The sequence below is a fragment of the Hydra vulgaris genome, chromosome 14, assembly GCF_038396675.1.
Source record: "Hydra vulgaris chromosome 14, alternate assembly HydraT2T_AEP".
Taxonomy (NCBI): Eukaryota; Metazoa; Cnidaria; class Hydrozoa; order Anthoathecata; family Hydridae; genus Hydra; species Hydra vulgaris.
In genome coordinates this window covers 7,059,681-7,080,444 of record NC_088933.1, presented here as the reverse complement: position 1 = coordinate 7,080,444, position 20,764 = coordinate 7,059,681, and the positions used below count along the sequence as shown (strand labels likewise).

General features: G+C 27.1%; 1 protein-coding gene across 1 annotated transcript; it reads right to left on the bottom strand.

Moving 5' to 3' along the window:
- Positions 1 to 895: 895 nt before the first annotated feature.
- On the bottom strand, positions 896 to 4,120 carry LOC136090870 (uncharacterized). Its single transcript, XM_065817846.1, has 4 exons — positions 4,091 to 4,120; positions 2,146 to 2,301; positions 1,262 to 2,079; positions 896 to 1,205 (listed from the first exon to the last, which is right to left on the bottom strand). Exons 1-4 carry the CDS (start codon positions 4,118 to 4,120, stop codon positions 896 to 898), a joined length of 1,314 nt encoding a protein of 437 aa, XP_065673918.1.
- Between the last annotated feature and the right edge of the window lie 16,644 nt (positions 4,121 to 20,764).

Here is a 20,764-nt window from a genome sequence, read left to right as displayed (position 1 = left end):
TAATAACCCGAGCTGTATCTAAGCAATGGTTTATACGTAGATTAAGAATTAAAGTTTGTGGTAATTAGAGCCTGGCATCAAAAATACCCTAAAACATCTCCCATCCCTACTCTAAATGTGAGGCCAACAAATGAGTAATTTTTATTTTTTTATTTTCTTACACTAAGTTTAAGTCGACAGGTTTTAAAATTTAAAGTTATGATAATATAAGGTTTACGCCCTAACCAAATGAGGCGGTTATTTCTTTTTCTAAAATAACATAGGGGAGAACGGGGTTAGATGGAACAAAAAAATTTGCTTGCGTGCTGCGCTTTAAATTTTCTACTAAAAACATACAAATCGGTTTAAAACTATAGTCTAATGAATTGTCATGTTAAATTATTGCAAAACCCATTATTTATTCATCAAATTAAGTTCAAGGGCTTGGCTTTTTAAAGTGACACTGTTTGTCCCATGTCACCCCATGTTGGGGTAAAATGGGACAATGGTTGGGGTGAAATGGGAAAAAAATAGAAACAATTTTAAGCATTATTTTATTGTTTATTCTACTCCTTATATAATATATACACAAAATATATAATAATTACACATTATATAATAAATACACAATTATACATTACAATACAAATACATTACAAATTATATAATAAATACACAATACACAAAATTTATTTATGTTTAACAAAAATAAAATACCATTCTAAATGCATTTGTAACTTTGTTTAACAGGTTGCTTGATGTTTAAATTGAGTCAAAATTACGTTGATGTCTGAGGGGGTAACTTTTTTTTTTTCTTCTTATCTTTATCTTCTTTTTTTCTTTTACATTCTGATAAATTTTCAACTAGTTCATTTCTTGTTGGTGTGTCAGTCAATATCAGAGACCAAGAACATTTTCATTTTGCACTTTTTCTCTTTGCCACCCTTTCACCCGCTTTTGGAAATGGCCTTATATCTTCTGCTGTCCAATGGTAGGCAGAAGTGCTAATTTGCTGTTTCTTTTCATTAATAACTTCAGATTCAATACACAGTGATGTGGGGATTGTTTGTTTGTCGGAATTGTCATTTGCAGGAATTGGTCGATCAGATACATAAGAACATAAAAAGTCGACATCACTAAAAACATATGGATCGTACGGGAAAATGCCAGCTGCTTTAAAACCATTTTGAATGTTTTGGGAAGTAAAGGCTCTCGTATAAGCCATCCTAAATTTTCAGAAATATCATATATCGTCATAGGAGTATTTGGATGTGCCTTTAACCATGAATCACATGGTGAATTGTAAAATTTCTTTAATGGCACAAATACTGATCTGTCAAGTGGTTGGAGTTTGTGGCTGCAATGGGGTGGCAATGTCAAGAGCACAACATTGCTATCCTTACCTTTATCCATCAGTTCAATCGATATATGAGTTTTGTGGTTGTCCATTATTAAAAGTAATGGATGATCCTTACTAGGATGTCCATACTCCACAAAATGATCAAACCATTTCAAAAAAATTTCTGTATTTATCCATCCACTAGGATTAGCATCACCTTTTGTACCTGTTGGTGCACCTTTAAGCATATGGCTACGAAAGTGGACACGAGGAAATATCAAAAACGGTGGAATAAAATTTCCAAGGGCATTAATGCAACCCACCATTGTAACTAGGGTTCCCATTTCAGCAGAAGTTACCTGTCCTATTTGCTTTACTCCTTTACCAGCAATCGCTTTTACTGGCTTATGAACAGTTGTCAGACCTGTTTCATCAATATTGTAAATGCACTCAGCAGAAAAGTTATAGCGCTTCTGCACACTGTCAAGGTTTTTGAAGAAAGTATCTACATTTGTGCGATTGAAACTAGTTGTTCGACTGAGGCTGGTAGCTTCTGGCGTACAAATAGATAATTTTGTACAATTTAAGAATAAATAAAGCCAATCAGTTCCAGCTGTTTCACTCTTTTTCCAGTTTTCTGGTATTTTAATGTCATTTTTAATTGCATATTGATATGCAAGTTGCTTTGTTTTTCTAACATCAAGTCCATAATGCATATTAAATGCTTGACAAAGATATATTGAAAGTTTATCTTCTTGTGTCTTATTAAAAATATATTTATGTTGTTCATCAAAGTATAAGTTACCTTAAGAAGTTTCTTTATTAACCTTTATTTTCCGCTGTAAACTTGATTTTGAAATTGTATACTCTTGTGCAGCTGCTCGTAGTGATAAACTGCCAGATTCGACAGCCATCACAGCAGCTTTTATTGTATGAGCATCAGGCTTTAACCGACTTGTCACTCGTTTGTACTTTCTTGGTATCTGAAAAATTATTACTCATATTACTCACTCCATTATTAAAAAAAATTATGCTCTTTTTAATTGCATTAACCAAAATCCAGATTATGCTATAAATTTTAAATTTATTTTAATGAAAATAAAATAGTATCACAACCCTCTAAAACTTATAATGTGATTAAATTTAATAAGGATAATAGTGAAGAACTTTATTTAAACTGAATTTAAAATACAAAAATGATTCGCATTAAAACAATACTTACTGTACAAGATGTCTTCAGGACAAAGTAACAAAGAAATCCAATATAATTATTATTATTTTCTATGATAAAAAACACTTTACTATAAAGTAAACATTGAAATCTTATCATAAACATAAACATAATTTTCTGTTCACTTGCTTTTTTACAAAAATATTGATTATAAAAGTTAAAATACAGTAAATTAAAAAAATGATAAAATTGAACAGTGTCCCATTTCACCCCAATTCTCCTGTCCCAAGTCACCCCATCACAATTAGGTGTGAGAAAACCTTTATTTTATATAGTTCTCGTAGCCATATGCTAATCATATTTCTTCAGTAGTTAAATAAAACAATAGTGAATAATTAAAAACCATAAACATAAAAATATATGCAAATAACACATAAATATTTAATATCAATGATGTCTTCAAAATCCAAGAAAATTGTTAGATTATTACATATTCGCAAATAATCCGAAAAAAAAATACTTATGAAATTAAAAAAATTGCAAACTTTTAACATATATAAAAAACTTTTGCTTTATTAAATTTTTCACTGATATATTGCCAAGTCCTATCTCACCCCATGTTCCATCTCACCCCGTTCTCCCCTACTAAAACAGCAGAATTTGGTATTTTAGCACTTATATATTAATTTTTCAGGTGTATTTCCAAAAAATACAAAACTATAATTGTTAACTAATTTACTTATTAAACTCAAACTTCAGAAAGACAAATAATCATTAATTTTTAATGACAAGTTTAAAATGACTTTGTTATATACGGATTAAAATCTTTATGTAATAAAAAAAAACAATAATCCATAGTTTGAAAAAAAAATTAATTTGATAGTATCGTTTGAAAAATACGAATGATCTTGAAGACCAAAGTCAATTATAAATACTTAATTTTCATCGTTATTCTTCGACAATTTTTAACGATGAAGTCTGCGTCATTTGATTACTTATTCACGAAAAAAGAGTTAAATTAACTTTCGCTCCGAACTTTTAAATGAGGAACAGAATTTATTGTCACACGAACTTATAACTAAATTAAAGATAATATTCCCTAATTAAAGATAATATATTTCCTAAATAATTGGGGAGGTTGCTCAAAATTTATATGGTCATAGTTTTTGAACACTAAAAGATTATTGCATGATATTAGAGACTTGTTAATGAACTTAAATTTAGTTTAAAATGTAAAAAAAAATGTATATATAAACTCGTCGCTCTCACGATAATGACATAAAAAGGAGATTTTAGGGGTTTATTGTTAATAGACTCCGATTATCGTAATACTTTTAAAAGGCTTTACATAAACATGAATATATAAATGTTTGGAGTTCGCTCCATGTCGTTACATAAAGTTAAATTCTCAAACAAAAACAAAAAGCTTGCTACTGACATGATTTTAAATATCTAATTGAAATCTGGTTGTTTAAATATTGTGATTTGCACTTATGTTAAGTTTTTTACTTTAAATTTTTGAAAATTTAAAGTAAATACAGTAGCAAAAATTTACTGAAAAAAAAGAGCTTGATGTTGTTTCATCTATTAGATGAAATAACATCAAGACGCTTTTCTTCACAATCGACCATATAACTTTAAATTCAAAAGTGTGATTTTTTGAACCACCCTACTAAATTCAGTATATTAAATAAATAAAAATAAGCGGTTGTTGTGGTTATAAAAGGTTATAAAATCTTTTTAAGTTAAATACTTTTACTTTTGCTTTTTTAACTTTAATTTTTTTTTTTTAATTAATCTTGATGTTTTTACATCAGTTATTTAAAAGTTTTTTTTAAAAGCTATGCACAGTAGGGCACATCATACTTTTAAAACTTTTGATTTTCAATTCAGCGGATAATTTTTATGGTGCCAACATATGTAAATATTAACTTTAAAAAAAAAATTAAAAAAAAATTTTTTTTACTAAGGCGGGATTGCAGTTTTCGAAAAAGTAAAATTGTTCATTTATGCATAAATGCAAGGAGGGTCAAAACTTTTAAATTATTGAAATATGAAACTATTTAGATTTATATATATATATATATATATATATATATATATATATATATATATATATATATATATATATATATATATATATATATATATATATATATATATATATATATATATATATATATATATATATATATATATATATATATATATATATATATATATATATATATATATATATATATATATATATATATATATATATATATATATATATATATATATATATATATTACCATATGCTCTGAAACGTGAATAATTTTTTTTTCTAAAAAAAAAAAATTTCGCGGGGAAAAGGGTCTTTAAAGATTGAAAAAAAACTTTTAAGATTGAAACTTTTAAGATTGAAAAAAAAAACTTTTAACATTGAAAAAAAAGATTTTTTTTTTTTTTTTTTTGTTTTGTTCTTTTTATTTATTCAAAATAAGTTTTACAATATAAGAATGAATAAAATACGTATAGTCAGAATTACAATTTTGTTAACGTTACAACAAGAACGCGGATACTCGCAGAAGATCATAAGATCTTGTCATCGAGAACCGCCCAAACAGATTTTAAATAATAAATAATCCTTTAATAATTCATAGACAAATATTCACACATAAATACAAATATAATTATTTATACATATTTAAACATACAAACATGTAAATAAAAATACTTACACATCAATATATATATATACACATACAAATAATACGCACAAATACACATACATATATACGTATATATATATATATATATATATATATATATATATATATATATATATATATATATATATATATATAAATATATATATATATGTATATATTTATATATATATATATATATATATATATAAATATAATATATATATATATATATGTATATATATATATATATATATATACAAATATAATATATATATATATATATATATATATATATATATATATATATATATATATATATATATATATATATATATATATATATATATATATATATATATATATATATATATATATATATATAAGTTAAGATAAAAGATTTCGTATATATAAATTACGATAAAATATTTCCTAAGAGTATTAATAAAAAACAAAACAAACTTAAAAATATATCAGAATGTTTTCAACTGAGAAAAGAATTTCTTTCAATTTTCTTTTAAATAAGAAAAAGTTCCATTCATGAGAGAAATCAAAAAGTTTTAACACTATTTTATTCCATAAAAATGCTCCTCTAAATGAAATACAAAATTTACCAAAATTAGTTTTGAAAACTGGTTGAAGAATAAAATTTTCATTACGCAAATTGTATTTATTTTTAACTTTTAAAGAATATAAATTGTGAAAAGAAATTGGAGATGTGCGAGACTTACATTTAAACATAAAACACAATACATTAAAAATATTAAGTTGATATATATTAAGAATATTCATTTCGTTTAAAAGAGGCTTAGCATGATAAAATCGATGTTTAAAATTAATAAGTCGTGCAACATGTTTCTGTTGGCGATAAAGTGGTTCTAATTTAGTTTTACTTACACTACCCCAAGCCGCATTAGCATAGTTTAGATGGCAATGAATAAAAGAGTGGTAAAGCTGAATTAAAGTATGTTTATTTAGCATGCTTCTTATTTTAAATAGTATTCCTATACTTTTGGAAATTTTAGAGGATAAGTTTTCAATGTGTTTTTTCCATGTCAGATTTTCATCAATAAAAACCCCTAAAAAATTTGTAGCCGTTACTCTTTTAATTTGAATGTCATCTATATAAAGAGCAGGCAATTCACTTGGTAGAAGATGTTTTTTGTAGTATGGATGAAAAAGAGACCATTTTGTTTTTTCAATGTTAAGAGAAAGCTTATTTAATTTAAACCATTCTGAAATTTTAATTAATTCTATGTTCATACTTTGAAATAGTGTAATTATGTTACTATGAGATAGAAAAAAATTCGTGTCGTCAGCAAACATAATTGTCATTAAATTAGATGCTTCATAAAGATCGTTTATGTAAATGAGAAATAGGAGAGGTCCTAGGACAGACCCTTGAGGAACTCCGCATGTTACATCTAACAAGTTTGATTTCGATGATACGTCATAGTGAACAAATTGCTTTCTATTACTTAAATAACTTTTTAAAATCTTCAAAACATTGCCAGAGTTTTTTTTTTTAAACCCATATTGATTTTTGTATAGGATATTATTTTGAGAAAGATGATTAAAAATTTTATTATAAAGAGCTCTCTATAATCTTTGAGAAAAATTGAAAATATAATAAATAGAAAATATAATAAATAAAATAGAAAGATTGAAAATATAATAAATGATAAATTTTTTTAATAATTAGGACTTTCATTGGAATTTTTTCATTAGAAATTTTCAGATTATTTTTTTGAATGACGTCTTCATAGTTTAGACAAAATGACTATAATTGAAAGTGTATCGTAATAATGATGTTGTTATTTTACTTGGGGGTTGAAGTCTAAGTTGTTTCTGACTATTACGACTTTTTTTATGTCTTTATGAGTTCATCGTGGTTTAAAAACTATATAAAAAGAATCCGTTTTTTTGTTTGCAATCATGTAAATGAAAATTCTAATAAAAATATTAAATTAACTATGACTACTTCAAAAAACACAAGACTCTCTATGGAAACAAAGTTATCAACTTATTTAGGCGGAAGTAAGAATCTTATTCTGTCAGAAGTGCCAACTTTAAGAGATATTTTGAGAAAAGGTCTGCTTATCCAAGAAGCTTTACTCCGAGAAGAAGATGCTAACAAGTAATAATCAAGAAACTCAAAATTTATGAAACAAATTATACATTAAGCATTATACTTAATATTTTTGTTTTTAGAAGGAATATTTCAGTGAGACTACTAGCTGATATTGTTCTTCAGCGGTGGATAAAAACAAATGCTCTTTTTAAACCTCCAGTGGTTATTGGAAAGAAAACTTTAATGGAGAAAATTGAATTTTCCTGGAACAAGATCAAAGTTATAAAGCACATGGGAAAGCTTCTAACACACGTGTCTTTTTGGGAATCAAAACTGGATCAATTGCTAGATATAACATGTTGCAAGTGTGAAACTATGTTATGTAACGAGTTCTATTTGAAAAATTATTCTTGCGTAGATCAAGTACATATTAAGTGTACTTGTGTGAAAGAGAAAAAAATTTCCAAGGTTGAACTTCCATGGCTTAATGCCCAAAGGGAAAAAAAAGGATTTATTTCAAAATACCAGATGGGTTTCAATGACATTAAAGAAACCGCCAGACAGATTTTGCGAGAGGAGATAAAAATGAAGAGGAAGTCTGGAGTAGAGAAAAAATTAGAAATGGAAAAAAATAAGGAAGAAAATGACAACGTTGTTGAATGTTTAATTGAGGATAATTCAGATTTAAAAATTAAAAGATTTCAGAAGATCCGCTTAAAAACAAGATTTGGAAAAAAAACTATATGTCAATTAGTCATACTGCAGAAGTTTCAATAAGATACGATAGCAGCAGCAAGAAGTTTCAATAAGATACGATAGCATCAGCAACATCAGCTATTGTTACATCCTTTCTTCTTGACCTTATTGAAGCGAAGTATTTGACGCCTGATATGTCTTATTTAGCTGTTGATCCTATGAAAGTAAGAAGAACAAGGAAAGCAATAACGGAGAGAGTAATAATGTCTGAAGAAAAGTTAACTGACAAAGAACCTGTTAGAGGTTTGTTTATTGATGGAAAGAAGGACTCAACTTTAGTTTAGGAACAGAATCCTCTAACAAATAAATTTCACAATAGGACTTTAATTGAAATTCCTAAAAAAGTTCTCAAAACAATGTCAACAGATGCAGCTCTCTGTTATAAGTTGGTACAATGTTTGTCCACTGGCAAGATGGACATAAATCTTTCTAAAGCAAAGTGTGGAAATGTTTGCCACAGCAGATGGCTTTCTACAGCAGAAGCTTTCATTTTCCTCTATATGAGTGATCACACTTTTACTGGTGACGTTCTTCAAAAGTTTCATTTAATCGTTAAATGGGTAGCTCAAGTATATTACCATATGTGGTATGAAATCAAAGTAAAACACAGTATTAGAGATGGCCCAGGTCACTTAGTAACACTGTTGCGACTGCTGAAAAAACAAGATAATGAAGTTCAAAATATTGTCACACAATACATTCAAAATGGAGTCTATTTTGCCCACTCGGAATTCTTTATGTTAACGCTTTTGTCAAGCTCAGATGAAGAATCGAGGAAGTTTGCCATTAAAACAATTAAAGATATAAGGAAAACCTCGCAGTTCGAAGACACAGCTGTAAGGTCACAAAAAAAGTTTTTTCTCAATGCAGAAGCTTTGTCTATCAAAGAGCTAATAAATTGGAAGTAGGAAAAAATATCAGAACCAGTGTTTACATGCCAAATCACTACATACAATCTTGACAAATATCTGGTCACTCGTTTTGAAGCTCCATACTTTCCTCTTCACACGCAATCTTGTGAAAGGGCAGTAAAAGAAGTTACAGAAGCAGCACTTTCCGTTTGTGGTTGTGAAAAAAGAGACGGGTTTGTGAGAGCACAAATGAATAACAGAAAAACTTTGCCCCAGCTAAAATCAAAAACAAACCTTTTTTTAACAAAATTGTAAACAAAAACATTTTTATGACTATATTATAACTTAACATTGTTTTGTTTTTAATGTTGTTAAGCTAAACGATGTTGTTAAGCTGAACTATAAAGATGTCATTCAAACAAATAAAGTCTGAAAATTTCTAATGAAAAAATTCCAATGAAAGTCCTAATTATTTAAAAAATTCATCATTTATTATATTATAACTTTTTTTTTTCAATCTTATAAGGCCCTTTTCCCCAGGAAAATTAATTTTAAAAGAAAAAAAATATATTCACGTTTCACAACATATGGTAACATATATTAAAAAAATCTAAATAGTTTCATATTTCAAAAATTTAAAAATTTTGACCATCCTTGCATTTATGCATAAATTAACAATTTTACCTTTTCAAAAACTGCAATCCCGCCTAGGTAAAAATAACTTTTTTTCAATTTTTCTTTTGGAAGTTAATATTTACATAGTGTGGCACCATAAAAATTATCCGCCGAATTGAAAATCAAAAATTTTAAAAGTATGATGTACCCTAATGCACAGTGGGACAGAGTGTACCAAAATACCAAAAAATCAATGTCGGCATTGCACGGTGAAAATTTGTCATAATGATGAAGAGATGTTCATTAGAGGAAATATCTATTTAAAAATATTATATATTAATTTATGCGTGATTTTATGCGATTATTTACACGTTAATTTAACATGTGTTCCAAAACGCTATTTTGCATTTTTTATTTATCAACTTTCTAACGCTACTATTGTTTTAAATTAACTATATTGACTTTCATTTTAAAATATATTATTTTAATTAAAAAATGTTTTTTTCGCTCAGGCTTTTAAAAATAATTTAACGTAAGTGTAATCGTTAGTTTTTATGCATCGAAAACAGACAGTTTTCGATATTTTTTTGCTACTAACCTTTACTATTAGGTATCAGATAAACTATCCTCCAATATCCTCCAAACATTTGACTATGTAAATCTCATGCTAAATGTATGTAAATAGCCATGCATCATAAATATTTTGCAACTTTTTGCAATAAAAAAAGTTAAAATAAAAGATTGGTCATCGGTTAATGGTCAGTTGATGAGAAATACTGAACATGTAAAAAAGATGTTTTGTACACGAAGAATATCTACAAAATTTTTAATTACTGATACAATATATAAGTTTTGTAAATATAAATCTAAAAAAGATATTTTATGACAAATACATGCATCGAAAAGTAATATTTTTAATGTTTACACTGATAAAAGTTGTCTTGTCCATTAAAAATATTTCGTATTTTTCATCAAAATAATTAATTTTTTTAATATTTTTTTTTATATTATATAATTATATGTTTATTACTTTATTTATGCATTTTATATATAAATATAGCTATTCTAATAAAAAAAAACTACGAAAATAATTTTGGCACAAAAAACTCGACTTAGTCCCACTGTGCTATGGAATCGGCATTTTATTTTGCAAATTTATTCTAAGTTTTATATTCTGACTTCTTTTATTCAGCGTGGTTGTTGTTAAAAACCAATATAACCATAATGAAAGTTTTTTCTGGAAATCACTAACTGGAATAATTAATGTCTGAAATAGACTAATTGAAATTAGTTCTTTCAAGACAACAGTTTTATGAATAGCTATTAATAAATAAACAAAAAAACAAAAAAATTAGTTTTCATTTCTGTTAGAGTGGTTGTTACAACCAGAGCCTACAAGGGCTGTCCCAAACTGGGGGTTTTGGGGTTGTCATCCCATACCCCCCTCCCCAAGCTGTTATGTATGCATTTGAGTTGGCAAACTTGGCATTTCACTCGGCAAGTTTTGAAGTATAGTTGGCAAATATCAAACATCAAGGACCCTTTTTTGTGTGTGCGTGTGTGTCTCTAGTTGGCAAAAAACAGGTACAACCACCTCCCCACCCCACTCCATGAGAGACCTCTTTGGGACGGCCCTGTCAACGACTATGCTGAATAAAAGAAACGAAAAGCAGCATAATTGCTACAAATATACCCGGCTCTTTTACGGTAAATTTATATTAGGATCACTGACCTATTTCCTCCTACAAAAAAATCAATACTAAAGCAAGTAAATCAAAAAAATGTCTTTTCAAAGCTCTTTCGCAAAAATCTTTCATTCTAAAAAGTTATTAACCTCAACTTCAAATTTTATATGAGTTATGTAAAGTAATTTACGCTTAAAAGTAATTCGCGTTTTTACATCAAAATAAGTAAAAGTGCCATCCTCACCTCTAATAATAGGGTCTTCCCAAAAGAAGTTCTTTTCATTGCATAGCCTAATGGAGAGAAGGTTCAAAGAGAACATTTGATATGGAGCCCGTTGTCTAACTCTCTTCTTTGTTTCCCATGTTCTCTATTTGAATGTGAAAGTTCCGTAACCATTGGGGATCAATCTCTTTTTCTTCGCCGGAATGGAGGAATAAAAAATAACTGGAGAAAATTGAGTGATTGTAACAAAAGTCATCTAGGTAACCAGTTCATCAAAGTCATTCTCTTAATTGGAAGACTTTGCACTCAGCTCTTGTTGAGCAGCGCGGAATTGACTCAGAGTTCCAAGGGGCACTAGGAGAGGAAGTAGCCAGATGGCGTGAAATACTTTGCCGTATTTTAGATGTAACTTTATTTTTCTTACCTCTACAAAACTTATCCTTTAGAGGTAAATATTCTGGCCCAGAGCTCTAAATAATTATTAATAAGTGCTTTTTTTTACAGAACTTTTAATGATATACATTTAACTAACGTAAAACTTATTGTTTTTGAAGAGCAATATTCTTTCATGGAAAAGAACGAGAAAAGGAACTTTTTAGGTTGCCTTGAACTTATTTTTTGTAACAACAAAACATTAAAGAATCATCTGGAAACAGTAGCTTTTCATCAGGATAAGGGAATCAGAATGCAAGCTCACTATCTTTCCTGGCATGCACAAAACGAATTCATCAGTAAATGTGCTACATTTGCTCAAGACGCATTTGTGAAGGAAGTAAAAGATGCTGTATACTTTACGATAACTACCAATGGGACCCCAGATGTATCTCACACTAAACAACTAACGTTTGTTCTTCAATTTTTGCAACTCGGGTAAGATGATAAGGAAGTTAAAGAACAATTTTTCTGCGATGAAGATATGGAGAAAAAGGTACAGATATTGCTTATTTAATTTGCAGCGTTTTGGCGAAGTGAATCTCGATTTACAAAAATTGAGAGGCCAAGGATACAACAATTATTCTAATACGGGTGGAATCTATAATGGAGCCTAAGCTCATATAATAGAAAAAAATCCGTTTAGTTTATACATTCCTTGCGGTGTGCATAGTCTGCTGCAGTTCATGTTGCTGAGTCTTGCGCCGAGATCATAACGTTTTTTGTCAATATCCGAGCACTCTCCGTGTTCTTTAGTTACAGCCCAGCAAGATGGAAAATTCTTAATGAGGAAACTGCTTTATCACTTCACAAATTTTCAGATACTAGATGATCAGCCCACATTGGAACTGTAAAATCTTTAGTGAAAAAACCACGAGAAATTTTTGTTGCTCTGGATAAAACCGTTAATCAACTTAACTTAACTGCGGGCATGTTGAGAAATCGTTGGGCAAATATTTTAAGTCATTTGAATTGGTAGTTCTCCTGACAATTTGGTATAAGACACTGCAAAATATTGATAATGTTAGTCGTTGTCTCCAGTCGGAGTCAATCACCATTGAAGAAGAAGTCATCCTCATTTGACGAATTCTAGATGTCCTAGGTTGCATTTGTTCGTCAAGGAATTGTATTTTGAATGAAGCAAAGCTAGTGGCTGTATATATAAATATATATATATATATATATATATATATATATATATATATATATATATATATATATATATATATATATATATATATATATATATATATAGCGTAATCTATATGGGTGCGAGAGCCTTCAAGCCCCCCGGTGTTGTCCCGGGGGCTTGAAGGCTCTCGGCGGCCCTGACTCTACATATGCTGTTTTTATAGTAGGATATCTTGAAGAAGAAAATTGAATGCAAAAATATTCAAAACAATTTCAAAAGATACATGGATGCTGGTTTTGTTGCTTTACTAAAATTAATTAATGTTAATTTGCTGTTAAAACGTCTTAAATCTTTAGCCCCAATAATAAATATACAGAAGAAAAATCAAAATATTATATGCGGAAACCACATCAACCAAAAATTATTTTAAGACACAAAAATACATCAAGTTTTAATACGGAACCAGTTTTTATTAACAATGAACGCAAGGTTTTAAAATACGTATCAAATCGTTGTAAGTTATGTACTACATATGTATGTACCTTCAGTTTGCTTCTTATTTATGAAGCTCTTCTGCATAAACAGGGAGATGACCATAAACATATAAACAGAAAGTAATAATTTTCACATTACTTTTATAAATTCCTTACCAATAAGAATGAAGTTATACTATATTATTTTTAATTATAGTTTGTTTTTTTATATAAACCTATTTACTTTCTTTTTAAACTTTTTTATAGGAAATTCGATATAAAGATTTTTTTTTAATAGTTTTGTAAATCTCATACACAGCTGAAGATTAAAACTCAATAAATTTAACGATGTAGTTGAAATGCAGTCCTAAACGACAAGACCTTAAGGTCTTTTACGAGATTCTGCGTTCTTCCTCTCACAAACTTAATTAATCTTGCAATACTTTATTAAAATATTGAAATTATTATAGTTGTAAAAATTATTATAGTTGACTAATATTGTAAAATATTTAAGGAAGGAAAAATATTGAAAAAAAAAAAATTTTGTTTATAACAAATTTTAAGGTGGCTCTACCCCTTTTTTACTAAATTCTTCAAAAGTCAATAAAAATGTTTTTAGACTAAGTTTACAGTTGATATTTTTGATTAAAAAAAAAAAATTGACAAAAATTTTTTAAAAATGCCTGAAAAAAAAAAAGCTGTGTCAGCAAAAATTATCAAAAAGTATCAAATTTCAAACATTAGTTTCTCAGTTTTATTAGTTATAAGTAGTATTTGAACCAAATTTGGACAGTATATAGGCAAAGTAGTAAAGAAGGTTCTGAACTAAAACCAAAATTCCAAAATGTACCAATCCATAATGGCTGACAATTCTTTTTAAGTATTAAAAAATCAGGTCATTTTAGAAAAATAAAGTGCAAATTAAACAAGTTCTGCTTGTTCTAAATAGTTGTTTTTAGTTCAGAACCTAGTTTCAATATTGAAGAAAACTCTGTGAAATTTTCGAGTCAATCGGTTAAATAAAAGTACTAATAATTGTTGTTTGAATTCAAGTTAATGTACAAAAACTTATTTCAAGTTAACAACAAAAACATATTTCTGAGAAAAATTAAAAATAAAATAAATATTATATAAATATGAAACTAGTGTTTTTTCTGTCAAAGAGCCCTTTCTTAACTGCACTTTTAATTTTCCTCTGCGTTTCGCTTTTTTTTTTTTGCTCATTTTACTATTAATTTGCTTGATACAAGTATTGTCCTTTTTTGTTGCCTAGCAGCTAATCTATTTCCCAGCAGTCAAATTTAATTGTTTAAATGCATTATTAAGTTCAATCATACCTTTGTAATTACCCATTATAGATAATGATAGAATATACTTCTATCTCTAAAACAGTTTGTGACACAAAATGAGACTTTGAGCACTTATTCCAAACTAATTGGTTTAAAGCTTCATTTGCATTTTGGGTAAACCCATGTAAGCATTTTTATAGAAGATTTTCAGAGTCAAGATCTTTAAAGATCCTTTCAATATCTTTGTTTATAGCTAGAGGTAAATTTAAACGTGCTTTGTAGGTTGTAACTTCAATTTTATCTTGTACTTGTACCTTCAAGTTTATCTCTTCGCCATTTACACTGGCTCTTTGTTGTTCGAGGGCAAAACCAATCTCGCGAAAAGTCATTACAGCATATACATTGAATTCTTGAATGTTTTTATTTTTTATCTCAGGAGAAGAGTAAAAATTATAACTTTAATTACAAGATATATTCTAGTTTAAGGTTATAGAGAGTCCCAATTTTTTTATCCGGTCAAGGCTGACTGTGACCTTGTCACCACAATCTAAGTGATCTACTTAAAAGTTGAAGATAACTATGCGGTATTTCAAAGTGAACTATTATAAAGAAGTTAGAATCTCCTTCTTCAACAGTTAGAAGTGATTCACCTAAACTAATTTTTGATGACGAAACAGCTTTTTTTACCTGTGGTTTATCAATTTTAATTTTTTGCAGTGCATGCATATTTGTTAGATGTAAACTGTCTTCTTCTGTTTAATCTTACTTTATTTTATTATTAGCTACATTTAATAACTCATATAAAGAATAAATGCGGTTATTTGTATTATTGAGATATATAAAAAAATATATAGGAAGAAATTACTATAGCATATGTGTTGACATAAATACAACATAAACAACATAACTTCTTCTTTTTTAAATGTCATCATTAAAATCAAAACTATAATTTGTAAATAACAGAATGCTGTAAAACAAAAAAGACAATTAGAAAAATGCATTTTACAATTTAAATTAAAAGTTTTGAGTCAAAAAATGAGCAAACGAAACAAAGCTGATACGGTTGCTAAGGTGTTGCTATGGATAACATTATTTACCCTATACCATAAAAATGTAAATTTATTTATAATGGAAGGTATAATTCATCTCAAACGATATATTTTTGGAATCTGCAATATTTAAACTAGATAAAAAAGCCATACTTTTTTTTACATTTTTGATAGATTTGAGCCACCTTAAGTTTTTGCAGCGATACGTAATGCACTTTTTATAACTTATAACTTTTTATCTTTTTATAATAGTGGGGGTAATAATATATATTTCAACTCATTTAAGTTTTTTTTAATTTTTCTTTTTTTTTTAGTTAATTGCATATCGTGACGTTAAAATAATAGGGTTCTATCTCCCTTTTGTCCTGTAAAGAGAATTTAACAAAGTTTGTTATACTCTCTTAAACTTTTAAAATTAAAAGTAAAAACTTATAAATTTGTTAAATTAAAAAATCTAAACATCAAGCTTGTTAAATTTATTGCTTAGAATACACATTATTTATTTAATATTATTTTTATTTTTTTATTTTTTAGGTGCCCCAAGAAGTCCATACGATCTTATCGCAGAGCACCGCAAAAGAGCATTTAATAGGAAGTTAATCCTTGTTTTCAAACGAAATATACATTGTAATATTCATCATTTAAAATGTTTCCGAATTCACAAAATTCCATTTTATCAATATACTATTATTTATTATTCCTAAAAAAGATGCATGAAAAATGTATAATTCATTCAATGTGTTCATGGGGTCAAGGTTGTTCAGGATTAGAAAATTTTACATCATTAATGAGCATTCTAACTTTAATTTTACAATATTATAAACATTTCTAAATAATAAAACTATTAAAAAAACAGAAACAGCAAATTAGCAACATCTAAAAGAACATTTCGATATAGCCAAAACTGTTTCAGTCACAAAACTGTCAAATTGCATCTCTTTTTTTTCTCGTTTAATTTATCAAAATACCTTTTTTAAGCACTAAATTTAAGTAGGTTTAACCATGTTTTTATTTATGTTTTAAAAATTCTTTTTGATTGGACTCGCCCCATTAAAATTGTGGTAAACATTTAAGTTTTACGTGTTATGTTCGTTTTTAAATATTTTAAGTTGTTTCATTGGATTTGTTGGCCCAAACTATATAAAGGTACAAGTTTTCAGCATTCCAACACACATGTAACAGAAACTAGGACCAAAACCATTTTTAAAAATAGCGGATTTTTGTTGGTTGGAGGCAAACTCATAACGCTATTTCTTAGAAACCAATTGAAATTAGATGATAAAATTTTCAGGATGTTCATAATTTACTAAAATTTGTAATTGGTTTAATTTAAATTAGCAAAATCTGAGACTTAAGGTTACATTTTAAAAAAAAATTAGATGTTTTCACATGGAATCGCCCATATATAACTTTTTTATAATTTTGATATAGTTGTAAAAGTCCATGAGTTTTTCCCTGAGAAAGATATACAGATTAAAATAATAGGAGATTATGGCGGAGGAAGTTTTAAAATGACTTAGCAAGTAGCCATAAGTTTTAAAATGACTTACCAAGAATACTATAAACCTAAACAGCAAAGATAACACCATTGTTTTTAGTATTTTTGAGGCAAAAGGTTATCAAATCAATATTAAAGTTGCTATTTCAAGATTAAAAAAAAAAAAAAGAAGATCTTCAAAAAATGAAGTATAAGTTAGTTTTCTCAAAATAACACTGTGCAATAAAGTATAAAACTTTTTTTTTCTTATTTTCTAAAATGTGAATGTCAACACAATGTTACATTTTGGCTATGTTTAATAAAACTTGTGAATGCTTTTAGAAAATAACTCAGAGGTTAAAAAAAACTTTAACAAGCTGATTATCTTTATTTAGACCTAATAAGATGAATAGTTGTTAAAGTATATTGATAAGGTTTACATTATTCAATTAATAATATTTATATACTTATATAGAATAAAGATTTTACTACAATCATTTGCGTATAACACGTTTAGATTTATTTTTAGAGAAAGCAACATTAGAGTATTCATTTTTGGTAATTATAAGTTTCTTTGTGCACTTTGTGGTATTTCAGGAGCTTCGGGTATTTTTTATTTGAAATTTTAAACCCATAGCTTTTTCATGCTTCTTTAACAGAAAAATCTGAGACATTACTGATTTTGGGTATGAATCAAAATTTAATTATCACTAAGCTTACCTAAGTTTCACAATTGTGACCTTTTTCAATAATATAAAATTATTTAATTTTCATTCTTAATTCTTAATATAATGTTTATTTTATTCTTAAGGAAGGCATTGTTGTCTTTTCTGTTATGCAACAGCAAGTGATATGAAATGTATTGACCCTGAAATAAAATATTGCACATTGGAAGGTTTATGCTTAGGTCATAAAAACTTTATGAAAAATGGTGGTCTGAAGAATATTGAAAAAAATTTCAATAATGTAATAAATGAACCACTTCTTATAGAAATGAAAGTTTTAAATATATACGAACTAAATATTTTTAATATTTTATGTTTTATGTTTAAATGTAAAGAAAATGTATCTCCTAGTGTATTTACAAATCTCTATAATTTGAAACCCAAAAACAAATATGAACTTCGTTGTAGTAAAACTATTCAAGAGCCATTTTGCAAAACAAAAAATAGCCAGTTTTGTATTTCTTATCGTGGTCCATTTCTCTGGAATAAAATAGTATTACCTAACTTTGATTTTTCTTTTAAGTGGTCTTTTCCTTCCTTTAAAAAGAAATAATAAAAAATAATATTTTCAACACAAAATATATTCATCTATTTTTAGTATTTCAAGTTTATATGATTTAATACATTATTTTGTTTACTGTATGAAGAATATAATTTATACAAAATACATTGAATACTTTATATTATAATATTCAATATTGAGAATGTTATATACCCATATTATAAAATATTATGTTAAACTTGCTTAACATCTGAAGAGTATTATAACGCATATGTAATTTTTTAATGTACGACTTTTTTTATATATAGATTGTAAAGGGCTTCATGATAAGATCATGTGATCTTCTGGAAGTCCTACCAGTAATATATTCATTGTAAAATTACCTTGTTCATATTAATCTGGAAAATAAATTACACAAAAAAAAAAAAAAAAAAAAAAAAAAAAAAACCACCAGATCAAATAATTTTATTTTTTTAATTTTTTCACCTTATCTGCGAGATGATGAAAAATCATTATCAGCAAGATATTCAAAAATAATAATATCAAAGTAATATACTGAATAAAAATTATGTTTAATTTTTTAGGTGTCATTACCTAGTCTACACATGGCTCTTGGCATTTATTTAAGTTTTTTAACATGTTTAAAGAAGACATTCATCAATTGCATATATTGATGGCTGCTGAACCACTAAAAAACGGCATGAAATGCTCAGATGAATATGAAGTTTTTTTATAAATAAACAAAAGCAATTGTGGAATTTTCAAATTCCACAATTGCTACTTAATTGAGCTACTTAACAATGAAAAAGAAAAAAAAGTAAATTTTGGATTGTGAGTTTATTAATCATAATTTTTTAATAGTTAAATTGGTAAAAAAAACTATACATTTTTCACAACAAGAAACGATCTAAGTACTTTAAATTTCATCTTTTTCATCAACAAAAATTATAGCTAACTGATAAAAATAATAGAATTCAGTGTAATCAGGACTTTGAAAGTCCTAAAATTTAAAAATATTTCATTTGGAAAACGAAAAACAACAAAGCAAGCATTTAAAAAAAAAAAGAAAAATCCTCATCTCCCCAATCATTCTTCTAATGTCCTATTCTATTATGCATTCAAGTTTGGTATTTAAGATTGCAAATAGGGAACCCAACACAAGTCATGTTTCTTTCTTTTTAAATTTATAGAAACTAAAAATATTGGTATTAATATCATAAATACCAATTAATACGATACAAATTTAAAAGTTTTTAATCAAGTAAGTTTATACAAGTGGTAATGTTGGCTATTAGAATACTTAGTTTACTGTTAGACAGGTGAACATTAATTTGTTATAATAGTGACAAAGCAAGGAGAGCAAAGGTGGCTTTGGCCCCGTGCGTGAGTGGTTTTCAGAACTCAGAAAAAATAAGAAACAAAAAAAGTTTTTAAATTTAAAAATGTATAATTGCTGTATAAATAAAGAAAAGCACCTTTTCAGTCATTTTTGTCCCAGGCGCTAAAATCATTGCGAAACCACTGGTTGATAATAATATTTTAAGAGTTATGAAATCTATTGATGTTGTGCACAGTATTTTGTGTTTGTTTTTAGACAAATCTATTTTATACTCTTAAAGAACATTTCTTAAAGAAGGGACAGGGACCGTGCTGACAAATGATTCAGACAATATTACAACAGCTTAATGTTCAACGTCAAGCTTATCATGAAAAAGTTTTATTGGAAATCATGTGCATAAAATGCTAAAAGTAATATATAATACTTTTTAATTTTTTCTTTTATAAACTTTAATATAGACAGGGTAAAATTATGAAATTATTAACTAATAAATAATAGGTCGTAAATAATGCTTTAAGAATTTTATTTTAAATTATTTTTATTTAGAAACCTTCAATACTTCGGTTATGCAATTCTATTCCTAAGTTTGTTTATGACTGAGGGTATTTAGGGACAATTGTACATATAAAATCAATTGAAGTTAGCAACCAATACAAGCAGCTATTTGATAAATTTGCATAGAGTTATAACATATTTTCTTCCAAAAATATTATTTCAGCAGAAAAATTAAGTATTTTAAATAAGTTTTATTATCTTTATAATATAAAATATGTATAAATCTTATTTCTGATTTTTTAAATAAATTTTAATTACATTAGTATATCAATTTTTCAGAAAAGAAGATAAACAAATTGATACAATTTTATTTTTTACATTACGAAAAGACAACCTGTGGTTTGTCTTTTGGTAATGTGATTTAAGAATTGTTCACATTTGGTAATGTGAACATGCGGCATAAGCCATGTG